General features: G+C 37.9%; 1 protein-coding gene across 1 annotated transcript in view; it reads left to right on the top strand.

Annotated features, from left to right (window-relative positions):
• The window catches only part of PARP8 (poly(ADP-ribose) polymerase family member 8), a 125130-nt gene that overhangs the window by 64263 nt on the left and 47932 nt on the right, over positions 1-12935 (top strand). The window contains exons 6-9 of the mRNA XM_063423388.1: positions 1520-1597; positions 6126-6220; positions 9475-9535; positions 10556-10646. Of these exons, the coding sequence (XP_063279458.1) occupies positions 1520-1597; positions 6126-6220; positions 9475-9535; positions 10556-10646 (325 nt within the window). The remainder of the gene's footprint in view (positions 1-1519; positions 1598-6125; positions 6221-9474; positions 9536-10555; positions 10647-12935) is intronic.

Genomic DNA, 12935 nt, shown 5'->3' on the forward strand with positions numbered 1-12935 from the left:
GAACATAAGAAGAGCAAGTGTGGGGAGAATTCACCCATTTTTTTAAAAGCCTAAAATATAGTTAGCTTCTGTGGGATTGAGTTTGAACTTGTATTTTGTTTCTAGTTGAAAGTACTGAAAAAAACTCCTCTGTAAAAAATCTCTCAGCATCAATGATTTCTGTTGCCTGGACAGTTCAAGGCTTGGTTAGGATATTATGGGTTTGTCACTATTCTAATGTGAGAGTTTCGTGTGGAATTTTTGTTCAGTTCATTTCTACTTTGAAACAGACTTTCCTCTGAAGTAATTTTATTATAAAACAAAAAAGACTAAAGTTACTTCATTTATTTTCAGTGAAGTAGAAGCAGAAATTATTTTATGCCTTGCCAGAAATTGCCATGAAATTGGATAAATACACTTTTACACTGTATGTATGCATACAGTGAATACAGCAGGAATTTAGAGGCAGAGGTAGGAAAATGAGATTACAATGTCTGACCATAAGAATTGGTGGTAAATGTACTGATATTTATGGGTGTGGAATTTAGGGGTAACTGCTATTTTTTTGATCCATATTCCTGATTTCTATTCCATTATGACATGTCTGTGTAGGACACAAATAAGAATAAAGGGCTTAATCCATTATGTTCAGGTTGAGATGAAGAATGATGATTTTACCAGGTGTTCTTTAGGGGCTACTAGTCAGCATAGGGCATAGAAATAACACATGCATTGTGGGAAACAAGAATTATTGTCTCAAGCAATTATACAATTATAAATAAAGGTTCCAGTGGTGGGAAATTAAGTAAAACATTTCATCTCATGCTGAGTTGCAGTCAGTACCAGCATCAGTTCAGTTTACTTGATGATATTATTCACAAAGCAGCCTATTTGGAGCAGGTTTTACTTAGGTAAGCATAGGACTTTCTAATCCTTACTTTTCACTGTCTCAGAGCAGAGCTAGTCAGAAAATCAAGTTTGAAACTTTCCTCGCACCAAGATGGGACTTCTGTTAAAAATAATAATTAGGCAGCAGAGTGTCAGGTTTTCACAGAAGGAATCATTAGATATTCCATGCATAGACTTGGCTTATTTCCTGGAACTATTAGGGTTCAATTTTGAGAATAAAATAAAATAAAATAAAATTGTCATAGGTTGCTGACACACTAAAAGATCTATATCCAGAACCAGTCTTGATGGGAAAGTTATGCTTTGTTTAGCAAAAGCACAGAGTACCTCCACAAAGTCTGCTGAATTATCCAGTTCTTTAAAATACCATGCTGTGTTTGTAACCACACAAGTATTATTTCTCCAACACGTATTCAAGGTGTTTTTATGTACCCTGTATTAGGTGCTTTTTTCGTGTGATATTTCATCATTCTTAAAATGGGTCCTCTGTAAAAATCGTACTAAAAGATCTCTCAAGAAAGGATGCTATGAGCTGATTTGTAAAATCATGATTCCTGTAATTACATTTAGAGCTATACATGCAAGATTAACATATTACTTTTATCATTGTTAACTTTCCTTTTCCATTAAGGAGTCACGGCACAGCAGCACAGTTGAAGAAGACTCTGAAGGAGATAATGACTCTGAGGAATTTTATTATGGAGGACAGGTAATGCAGGAATTTTTTTGCACAGGTTCCAAAAAAGCAACATTTGAAAGTTCTTATGTTCATTGCATTACAAATTTATAATAATATTTAATTTCCTATGTTTTTTTCAGTACTGAGTAGAGTGGCATGTGTATATATATATATACATAGCATTTTATGGCATAAATATTGAATGTGTTCAAAATTTTAATTATAACATATTCAAAATAAGATTACTTTGCTTACTTTTGCAAAGCTATAAAAATGGAAAAAGCAAATACCCTTCAGAAATCTTGAAAATAGAAGGTAGTAGCTTACTTCCAGGAAACAGATAACTGACTCTGTAAAGCTTACTCCATTATTAATACAAATGGGAAGTCAGGCTGGATCCAAATCTGTTTCCTGCTGGAGAATTGCCATTTTTTAAAGTAAAGAGCACTGCATTTTTAGAGTGAAAATCATTATAACAAAACAATTTTGGTCTAGGCAACAGTCCATTCTGTTTCTGAGCTCTAGAGTAAAATTTGCCTTGAAAAATGCTGCATATTTTAGATGACTGTACTGCTCAGTCTCTTTCCTTCTTGTTCCCTCAGCAGAATTAATTCTTACATTCTCTTGTGTGTTGGGAAATAAAGTCTTTTCATGCCTTTCTCTTTTGCAATGTGCTTCACACTGCTAGTCTGTTTATTCAGATTCCTCTTATTTTTCGGCCTCAGTGCTGCCCCAGGGTATCATTCCTCACTTGCGTTATTAGAACTGTTTGTTTCGATGAACATTTTAGCGAATTAGGGTTGCTGCTTGTGAGGGTTGTCCCTTGCCCTGGGTGCAGAGCCAAGGCTGCAGGAGCACGCCAGCAGGGCCAGCAGGGTGGGTCAGTGCAGAGAGTGAGGGATGCTGGTGAGCAGGGCATCGCTGAGCCTCTCCTTTTGCAGAGCCAGCAGCACGGTGGGGTCGGCACACCAAATTCACGTTGAGGTGCTTTATGGTAAAAACAAAACAAAACAACAAAAACCCACAAACAAACACACGACCCCATGCCCCTGAAAAGCTATTAAAAGTTATATTGAAACTGGGACTGAAATAATGTGTTTTCGTTGTCTGAAATAGCTAACATGGGGAATTGACTCATGTTTGCTTTAGAAATAACTGCAGGCATTGCCTTCCTTCAGCTGCTGACTCCTACAGCTCCATGCTGGGGAGTGCTGGGGAGCACCATGCACATAATTCACTGCAAGGAGCAGTGTTTTATTTTAATCTGCCTGAGAGGAAAAAGCTTCTGGTCTTGTCCTGTAGTGATGAGCCGCATGTACTCGGTTCATTTTTCAACTCTGAGGAAAGGGCAGTAACCTCAAGGAGAAGGAAAAGGCAGAAAACAGCTGGGAGTGTTTATTTCTTGAACTAGGGCAGATACATTTGGTAAAGGATGCCTGGCAGTGCCCAAATGAATTAATAAATATTAACACTGCCTGTGAGATACAAATGCAGATAGCAGTACATCATTTTGCAAGGCATAAAAGAGCTGTGTAATAGACAAGACTGGTTAGAATTTAAGTGCCTTCTATTAAAAAGAAAACTAGATTATATTGCATTGTCTTCCCTGTGAGGTAATACATTTAACTGAAGGAACAGTAACTGGCAAAAAATAATCAGGTCTGCAATAAAAATAAAATATCAGTTGATCATTATTGTCTTGAATATAGAATATCCATAAACAAAATATAGTGAACAGGAAAAAAAAAAAGAAGACATCACAGAAAGTGTATTTAAAAAGATGAAAAAAGGACAATTTAATGAATTTAAAATTTCATGGTCAAAAAGACAAAGGTCTAACAAAGACGTTTAGAGTTAAAAATAATACTGAGGACTGAGAAAATAAATAGGAAATCAGGTAATGAGCGAAGTCCCTTGAAAGACAAAAAAGAACAATCCTTTTTCAAGCAGAGTGTTTCTAGGAGTTGCCAAGAGAGCACCAGGTGTATTGGGGAGACAAAAGACCATGTATGTGAGTAACAAGCAGGGCGGGCTCCCTCATTTCAGACAAGTGTCTGCTGTGCCCACAGAAATACTGACTTCAGCAAACAGAGGGAAGAGATGCCAGGGTGATTGTGTGCAGTACAGTTGGGAAGGATAGAGGTCAGGAATAATTCTCAGTATTTCCAAGTGGCTACAGCTGGAAAGACAGGAGAGCTGCTGCTGATGAAACAGGGCCCATGGAAGATGGGAAATGGCATTTGATGGGCAGTGTAAAGAAGATGCAACCTTTTGCTCGTAAATTAAATGTTTGTATTCACTCCCTAGGCACCTGCTTGTAATCCTCCCTAAGGATTTAATGGATAAATACTTTAAAGTAGCTAAGTGGTTCAATGGTCTAAGACCTATTGATTTTCAATGGGATTTAGGTTTGTGAATCACTTAATCTCCTTTTAAAAACCAACCTTTTGTCAATCTGAATAAAGTCTTAGATTAAAAACGGAGACTTTCTAAACATAGACCTTTCAGTCACATCAGTTATCAGATTTTTTAGCTGTTATATTCACTTTTTCTGCAACTCTGTTAATTCTTGCTTTGAATCTCTATCTTCTACATTTGCAAATAAGAACAGGAGATGAAAACAGAAATGCTGCTGCCTTTGGCTTTCTCTGTGCATGTCTCTTGTGCTTCAGCTACAAGACATACTTGAAAATGCAGAAATACAAAACTCTGACAGCCTCCTCTGTACATCGTCTGTGGCACTAGTTCAGGGGTGAGAAGTACCATACTGTGGTCTTAAAATTTGCCAGAGCACTGCTTTATTTCCTTTCTGAGTTCATAGCCTCTTACCATGAGAAAATAGATTAGAAAAAAGTATTATATGGAGCAGTGTAGTGTCCTGCATAATGTTGCTTTTGTATTTTACTGTTATTGAAACATAAGACTAATTTTAAAATCTGGTTTAGTACCAACAAAGGTGGCAAGTGCACCACAGCTAAGATTTGTGAAATGGTTGCTGTGCTTTCTTTGGAAGCAGGACAGCAATTATTTATGCATCTTTAAAGAATTCTTCTTTGAGTAATGAGCATGTAAAAAGGATTGGTTTCCCCCTACCTAAAGTAAAAAAAAAAAATTACAATAACGATTTTCTTCCTGTGCTCTGCCACTTGGAAAATTTTTCTGACATTTCTGCCCAAACAAAGGAAGTATACTTTTTTTATAACCTTCTTGCCATGAATATCATTGATATCTCTGAAATCTACATGTCCATGCCATGCTGATGAATTCTGTGCCTTACACTTAAAGAATTTTAGATCTAATTCTAACCAAATTACTCTCTGCTGATTTTCAAATAGAAAAAGGTGATTATCTGATTATTCTCCTAATACTACTGAAATTTAATTAAATTGAAAAGCACATCTAAGTAGCAGAGCTGAAAGTGTCATAGCACTAGTTTCCTGCAGATTTGGGTGTCCAAATGGAAGAAACAGTAGTGCAATTGGATGTGGCTCTGCAATACCAAGCATTCTCTGCAGGATTCCTGGATAAGGTTATAGAGATGTGTGGATCTAAAGGGATAAATTACATTCTGCTGCTTTGCTCTCTTGTCAAACCTACAGACCAGATCCTACACTCATTTTCAAATCTGCTCAAATCTAGGGAGTTCATTGACTTCTGTGGAATTACTGTCATTCTAAGTGTTGTGAAAACACAGATTTAGGTTCACACAATCAGGATCATTTTTCTTGAGAAGAAGGTACTAATAGACAGATGGTGAATAGATTTTTGTCTATGCCTCTTTATGCCGAAAGAGATATTTTGGACCTTGTAGAAGATAGGAGGATATTGATTATTTTGCCTTCATAGAATCCAACCAAACCAGCTCTCAAGTTTTGCTTTTTTAGTGTAAGCACAAACATAACTTTTTCCATTTTTTTTTGTAGAGTTTAAAAAAACAAGCGGATTGGTGTCTAGATGTGTACTTCTTTATACCTTTTCTGGTGTAATACTTAACATGGGAAGGTGTTCTTTTAATTTTTTTTTATCTCCTATTATTGCACTGGTGGGCAGAATGCAGCCAGTGAGTAAGCTGAAAATGTAATTTAGATGCTGAGGTGCTGAGTATAGAGAGTAGTTTCATGTTTCTCTTGTGCCTGTGCCATTCTGTGTCTAGTATATACTAGAGTGTGACAACAAACAAGAGCAAGCAAACCTTTGTGTTTGGACTAGGATGACAGGACTGGGAACATCTGGTTCTTATCCTATTTAAGCTTTTTAAAATACACAAGTGTCCAAGAAAAAACCCTGGGGCAAATTAGGACAGATGGATGAGTCCTTTGCAGCTTCTCTTCCCCCAAATGAGAAGAGAACCCTCAAAACACTTTAAGGCAGAGGTGCCTGCTTTGAAAATCTTACTATTTTTGCAGATGAGGTGGCCTCAGGGCTTCAACTTGTCCCTTCTGAGTGTGGCATTAAGGAATCTTAATGCAATGTATTTTACTGAGAGAACCTTCAAAGACTAAATCAGGTGCCAGAAATGAAATACAGATCTCTCAAGATACTTTTCTTTCCCTGACAGGTTAGCTATGATGGAGAACTTCACAAGCACCCACAGCTGGAGGCTGATTTAACAGCAGTGAGAGAGATCTATGGACCTAATGCAGTATCTCTCAGGTATGGCACTGGCCTTTCTGTACTGTGGAACCTTTAACGTTCTGGACTTTGATTTCTGTGTGGAGCTCCCCCGGCTACCAAAGAACAAGTCTTTTCTGGTGATTTCTCTCTGTTGTGTGACAAAAGGAGGGAGCACTGCAAACAAGCATCAATGCTGGGTTTTGGGGGGTTCTTTTGTGGTTCAGCTTGGTTACAAGGAGCTGTGCTGAGAACAGCCCTGTTCTAAAACATGATTGTCTTCTGCAGTTCTAGTCAGGCTGTTGTGTTTTGTTGTAAATTACTCTTCAACATTTCTTTAAACCCTTGTTAAATTCTTCTTCTGTCATATTCTGTATTTTGCCCTAGAGGTGAACAAGTGGAATGATAAGAGATTTAATAAATACTTTCTCTAGGGAGCAAGGAATTGGATTTGTCTAGTCTAGGAGAAAAGGAGAGGAAGAAGACACAATAATAGTTTTTCTTCTTCAATAAAGCTGTTTGTAAGTAGAATGAGTGATCAAATACTCTGCCCTGTCATCATGAGAGAGACACTAAGAAGCTAGGGTTTGATCAGAGATTAGGGAAGTTTTCAGACTGTGGGAATCTAAAGCATCCTACACGGGGAATTAGTGGAACCTTGGTCAGACGTGAATTGCTAAGAGTAATTACACACAAATTCTGTTGGGCACATAGGAATGCGTATGATTCTGCCATAGTGCATATCAAGGTAGTATATATGTTTTACTATGCCTCAGATATTTTGTAACTTCATTTTCTATCAATGTAATCTTAATAATTCCATAAAAATAACAGGTAGGTAAGATGTAACAGACATGTCAGATGTATTGTAAGGGAAATATCAAAGTTGTAATACAAACCAAGTAGGAAGAAGAGAGACCATACCTACAGCTATGGTGTACTATACCTTTTCTAATTAAATGGAAATTTGTTACACCTAAAGAATCCAGGGAATTAAAATCTGAAGAGCTGTATATAGGTTTAGGAAATGAATAAATGTTTATTTGCTAAACTGCTAACTATGAAATTCCCTCAAGCTCCTAAAATGGAAACATTATATGTAACCTTTTGAAAACTTAAATGCATGTAGTATATTGAATCAGCTGTTTCACTGGAAACACTGTGATCCCCTTGAGCTCACTACAGTAGGAACTGGCACCTGTGGCTGCTTTTGGCATGTGTAAAACTTCAATCCTTTATCCACTCTACTGCAGCTGAAAATATTTACAAATTCTTGTAAATACACTCCACAGCTTTAAGCATTTATTTTCATCCTTCGTATGCAGCTCCACTTCACTAAGAAGACAGAAGTTTGTCTGACCGGGGTATCCACTGAGAGGCGCATTTCCTAGACAGTTGGCCCTCCTTTCAGTAATCTCTTGCTGCCAAGAGTCATTTTTACATGTAAAAGTGAAGTTTCTGTACCAGCATGCTTTTCAGCACTGCCCTTAAAAATCTGGCCACAAAAGCCCTGAGAAAGTGATCCATCCAGCTGATCCAAACTCTTCCCTATCTCTTTATATCGCTTATTCATTTATGGGCAGAAGCTTTAAAATCAAGATGTGTTGATGAAGCCATTGTAGACAGCAGATCATAAGATGCAGTTTTTGGAATAAAACATGATTTCCTCCTCATGTCAGCTTGGGAAATTAAAACTAGAGTTAGCATCATGTGTCTAAAATCCATATTCTAGGATAATAGTGGGGTGGGGGCAAAGGGATTTCATGATTATGGAGATGTCACAGTTTAAACTAATTTTATAGTACTTGTTCTTCACTAATATTTCTATTCCATTAGTTTAACCATTCCTCTGTTTAATTTATAAAATTATTCTTTTACAGCCTTTTGCATCTCAGTTATGTAACACCAGCCTGCATTCATGAAAACTACTTAAGATAGAGTAAAAATGTTTGGACCTTGTGGAAAGTGAACAAAAACACCTGATGCCACTGTTTAGTAGGGTAGTGGCTGAGCCATTCAGTGGGGGGAGAGCTTCCCTGCTTCAAGGCCAGGTTTTCAGTGAGCTCTAGGAGGTCAGCGAGTGCCTGTGGAGCTCTGGGTGAGGTGACACTGGAGCAGCTCTAAAGGTGGCTGGGAAGTCTCCTGTCCTGACATTCACCTGCCCTGTGTGTGCCATGTATGCACAGGCCTGATCTGGAGACAGAACTTGGTTTTTCCTGACCAGAGAGAACCACTGGGTTGCTGAATTTTGGTGGAATGGGCTCCCTTCACTGAACTTTACAAGAGCTCAAATGATTTCCAGTGCAAACTCAACCCTACCACAGCTGAGAGGTGCTTTTGGTAGGAAAAAGTTACATTTTAGTATTTCAAAACTGCCTTATTGATTGATTTATGCACAACTGCTGCTCTGCACTTAGTCAAGTTTAATAGAAAAGCATGGAAGTCATGTGAGAACAAGCACAGAAATGCAGTTTTAAAGGTAAAAACACCCCTGTGACTGGAAGCTAATCTTTGCAAATTTGAGACATAGTACTTTTACGGTGTTGTCCACTTAAGTAATGTAAATGAAAAGGAAAACAGTTTTTTTGTTTAGGTGTGTGAATAAGTATTTTTAGCTCTGTTTTTCAGGAGTCTTCAAGTACATTGGGGGAGGGCAATCAGAATGAGTCAGAAAATAAGAAGCAGAAAAGTCATAGTTCAAATGTAAGATTTTAGATGGCAATGTTAAATCCAAATCTTGCAATACTAAACATATCAGGTAAAAAAGATAACTGTTGCCTTGAGCACATTACAGGGCAGTCTTTATTTCTGACAAACAAATGCTTGAATGTATGAAGCAGTCCTCCAGGTAACATGCCATCCTCTAGGCGATGTTGTGTTTGTCTTCAGTGGTTTATCTGAAGCCTGTTCTTAGGTTACTGGCTGTTAACCAGATATACTTTTGAAAATTAACAAGGGTTTTCTTGTTTCATAAATAGGAGCAGCATGTGACTATTAATTTTTCTTTCTTCATCTGTGCAATACATGAGACAGAAATACACAGTAGCAGTGGAGAGATTTTGGGGGAATTAGTGAAAAAGACAGCCTACTTAAGCAAGATCCTCTGAAAAAAGCTTTTAAGTGCAGCAGACAGTCACCCACTGGGAATATTGATCCAATCTATGTAAATGTGTATTTTATAACTATTCTGATTTTGCAGATAAGATAATCCTTTATAAAATCTTCCATGTTGTAAGCACTCCTGGGTTGAGGAGTATCTTAAAGAGCTCTAATGTAATGTAATTATTTCCTTTCAGGGAATATGGAGCCATTGATGATGTAGATATTGATCTACATATTGATGTTAGCTTTCTTGATGTAAGTAATCTAATCGCAGAATTACATAATGAATATTAATACCCATTTAATTTTGATACACATCAGACTCTCTAGACAACCACTGATGCTTTCCTTTTTTTGGGAACTTGATCTTCACAAGTGGGTGTCACATTATTGATTCATACATGTGGAAAGGTTTTCTTTCCTTTTGTGACCACATTGTTAAAATGCTATGTTAGGCTTTCATTTGCCGCATGTGCATTTCCTTCCAAACATTTTTGTGAGTGGTAAATGTTTTAATAAATATAAATGAAACACTGTTATTTTTATGTTAATCTAGATATGAGGTGAAAGCACTTCTTACAGTCCTGGAGGGAAGAGGACTTTGTCAGGAGTGCTCCTGTACACTGATTAGAGACTGACAAAGGGACAGTGGTGCTGTTTGTTGAGTGGCAGCATGGCTTCTCCAGCTGTTGTGCTGTCATTCAGCTTCACACTTCCTAACCTCATCGGTGCAGCAGCTTCCTGGCCTCTATATAAAGAACAAAAATGAGAACTTTTAAAGGCATGATTAGCTTCTGCACATATATGTTGTATTTTCAGGTCCACACAGCATATAAGACAGTCATTGGTCCTTACTAAAATTTTAAGAAAATCTGATCATAGCTTGAATTACTTAGACTGGTTTTAAGGAGCAAAAGGTTCCTTAGCCCTTAGTTATGGGGCTAATTTCTATTCTTTTTTGCTCCTTTGCTTCTCAGCTTTGAAGCAGTAGATGGGAATGTGTCTGCCTGTACTGTGCCTGCAGTGTTGTGTATAAACCTCTGCTTGTTTTAAATTATCTCACTCAAGAACTGGAGGCAGCCTGACACTGCTCTTCAGGGGATGTTGATGTGCCATAATTTCTCCTAAGTCTGAAGTGAAGTGTTGGCATAAATACTAAACAGCTGGGTAAATGGATGGATGGTGTTTTTAGCAACCCTAAGGTAGAGTGACAAAAAGCAGTAGTTCCTCGCAATGGCTAATGATGTCTGTTGTTTTCTTTTTGTCTTAAACTAGGAGGAGATTGCTGTGGCTTGGGATGTAATTCGCACAGAGCCTATAATAGTGCGACTGCACTGCTCACTTACACAGTACCTGAATGGTCCAGGTTGGTCAATTGTGTGTTCTTCTTGTGCCTTGTGTGGTGTCCAGTCTGAGCCACGGGGTAGACACTTACTCACTACCAAATCTGTGACCCTGCATGTGCTCAGTTCTACTGCTGAGAGCAGTCCTATTGATTTGAAATTAGGCTTACATGTATTTGCATGGCCAGGCCCTTCCTAGTGACACAGGCATCTAGTTTAAACTTTCATAGGTTGATTTTGGGAACTTGTTTTCCTGATATCCTTTGAGACAGGATACCAGGGTTAAGGAGTAAAGATTGGGAGTTTCTGATATGTGATTTCCTCATTCTTGAAATCAAACATCATGTGCACAGATGAGATATGACCGATAAGGAAGACATACACAGGCCTGGTGCAGCACATTAACATGCCCTTCTTCATTTAGCTTTAAAGAGTCAGGCCATGATAATTGCCCTTTCAGCTCTGGTTTCTATATGAGTATGTGAATTCTGGAAATCTTTAGATTTGAAAGAATTTTTAAGTGAGTAAAGTTTCCTCATGAGAGAAAAATGGTCAAGCTCATGAAGAATCAACTGATTTTGAAGATCTGGAAGCGTTCATGTATGGGAGTCAGCTTCAGATATGTTTTACAATGCAAGTCAGACTCAGTTTAGATAATAACTTGCCCAGCCTTGGAGACTTGCAGTACAGGCTGTCATTTCAGACTTTTATCTGTGGGAGAATTCTGCCTCTGGAAAATGAATAGATATTTCCAGTCCTGTTTAGCAAAATCTGATCCAATGAGCTATTTCTATAGGCTATGTTGTCTGACAATTCTAACTATAAGCTATATTCTGTTCATTCAAATAAGCATTTCATTATACCAGTCTATTTTTCCCCCTTGACTTTGGTCTTTTTGTCAGTGTTTTATTACCTCAATCATTTTTGTTAATATACAAATCTTAAAATACGCATTTGCAATAGCAGGAAGCAGCATTAGTATTCAGAACATTTCTATCAAAATGCAATTTAAAAAATAAAGGAGTGCAGCACATAAGAGAAGGTGAAGTGTGTAGAGCAGCATGCAGTGAGAAATGAGAAGTAGCAGGAATATACACTCTGCATGGCTGACAAGGTTAAGGTGGGAAACACAGTTCCCAGTGCTGCAGCTGATTGTTTGTGGGAGTGCCCGAGTTCTGAGAGAGGCAGGAGCAGGGCCACAGGCAGGAGCTTTGCTGACGCTGGTTTTATGAGCTCAGCTGCCATTGCAGCCATGTCTCTTTACTCACTAGCAAAGCACAGTGAGATCCACCATCTTTTGTGTTAATTCTGTGAATTCCTCCTCTGTTTTCTTGAGAATACTTGGCCAGAATTTTGTGCTGTATCTTTTTCTCCTATGCTACATTCTATTGATTGAGAAACAGGAGCACGGTACATTCCAAAGCACAGTGGGGGATATGAGTACCACTCTGTAGCTGTGTAAAATACTGATTTGAGATAGTTCTTCTAGTTAATAGCTTGTCTCAGTAGTGTCTGTGTGGGCAGTCTGTCCCTCGTGCCTTAGAAATCTGTCTTAGAGAGGATGAATCAGCCAGTGGAGGTATTGGCATGTCTCCTCTGAATGTAGGGTCTAGAAAAAAATTTTGGTCTAGATATCAGGTTTTAAGATTGCTGGTTGTAGGTATGATACTTAAAGTATTCCCCATCCCACCAGCCCCCTACAGTGTGTCTGAAATTTGACAATCCAAAGATACTGTTGTACTTAATGAAATCATTCATCCCTTTTGAAAAAAATCATTAGTTTGTATTTAAAAGATGAGTTTATGTTTGATGTTATTTGGATAATAACATCAGAGAAGAGGTAACTACTGACCTTTGAACTAAGTTAAATTGCATGGCCAAGTTACATATATTTTATTTTATTATCAAATTTAATCTATTAAAGCAAAATTAAAGTATGAACTTTGATATTCTGAATAAAATCTGGCTTTCTAAGTGGTCAGAATAACATCAAAATACTGATTCACTGTTTCTAATAAAATTTGAACAAATCCCACGCTTTTTGCTTTGATTTTACTTTAGTCATTATCACTGTGTGCAATACAAAGTATGCGGTCTGGTCGTGCTTGTAAGATGCTTTGGCTGCTGTCCTTGAGGACCTGCGGCTCTCTCAACAAGTTCTGGGTTCCATCTGCCACTTCTATCTAGCAAATGTTATTGAGGGATTTCAGTAATGCCACTAGCTAATTTCCATCCTTTACCCTGTTCATTTGCAATTTCTGACATGAATATGGATACCAGTGTTAGGACAGGCCTTGAGGAAATTTCAGGAT

The sequence above is a fragment of the Prinia subflava genome, chromosome Z (assembly GCF_021018805.1).
Source record: "Prinia subflava isolate CZ2003 ecotype Zambia chromosome Z, Cam_Psub_1.2, whole genome shotgun sequence".
Lineage (NCBI taxonomy): Eukaryota > Metazoa > Chordata > Aves > Passeriformes > Cisticolidae > Prinia > Prinia subflava.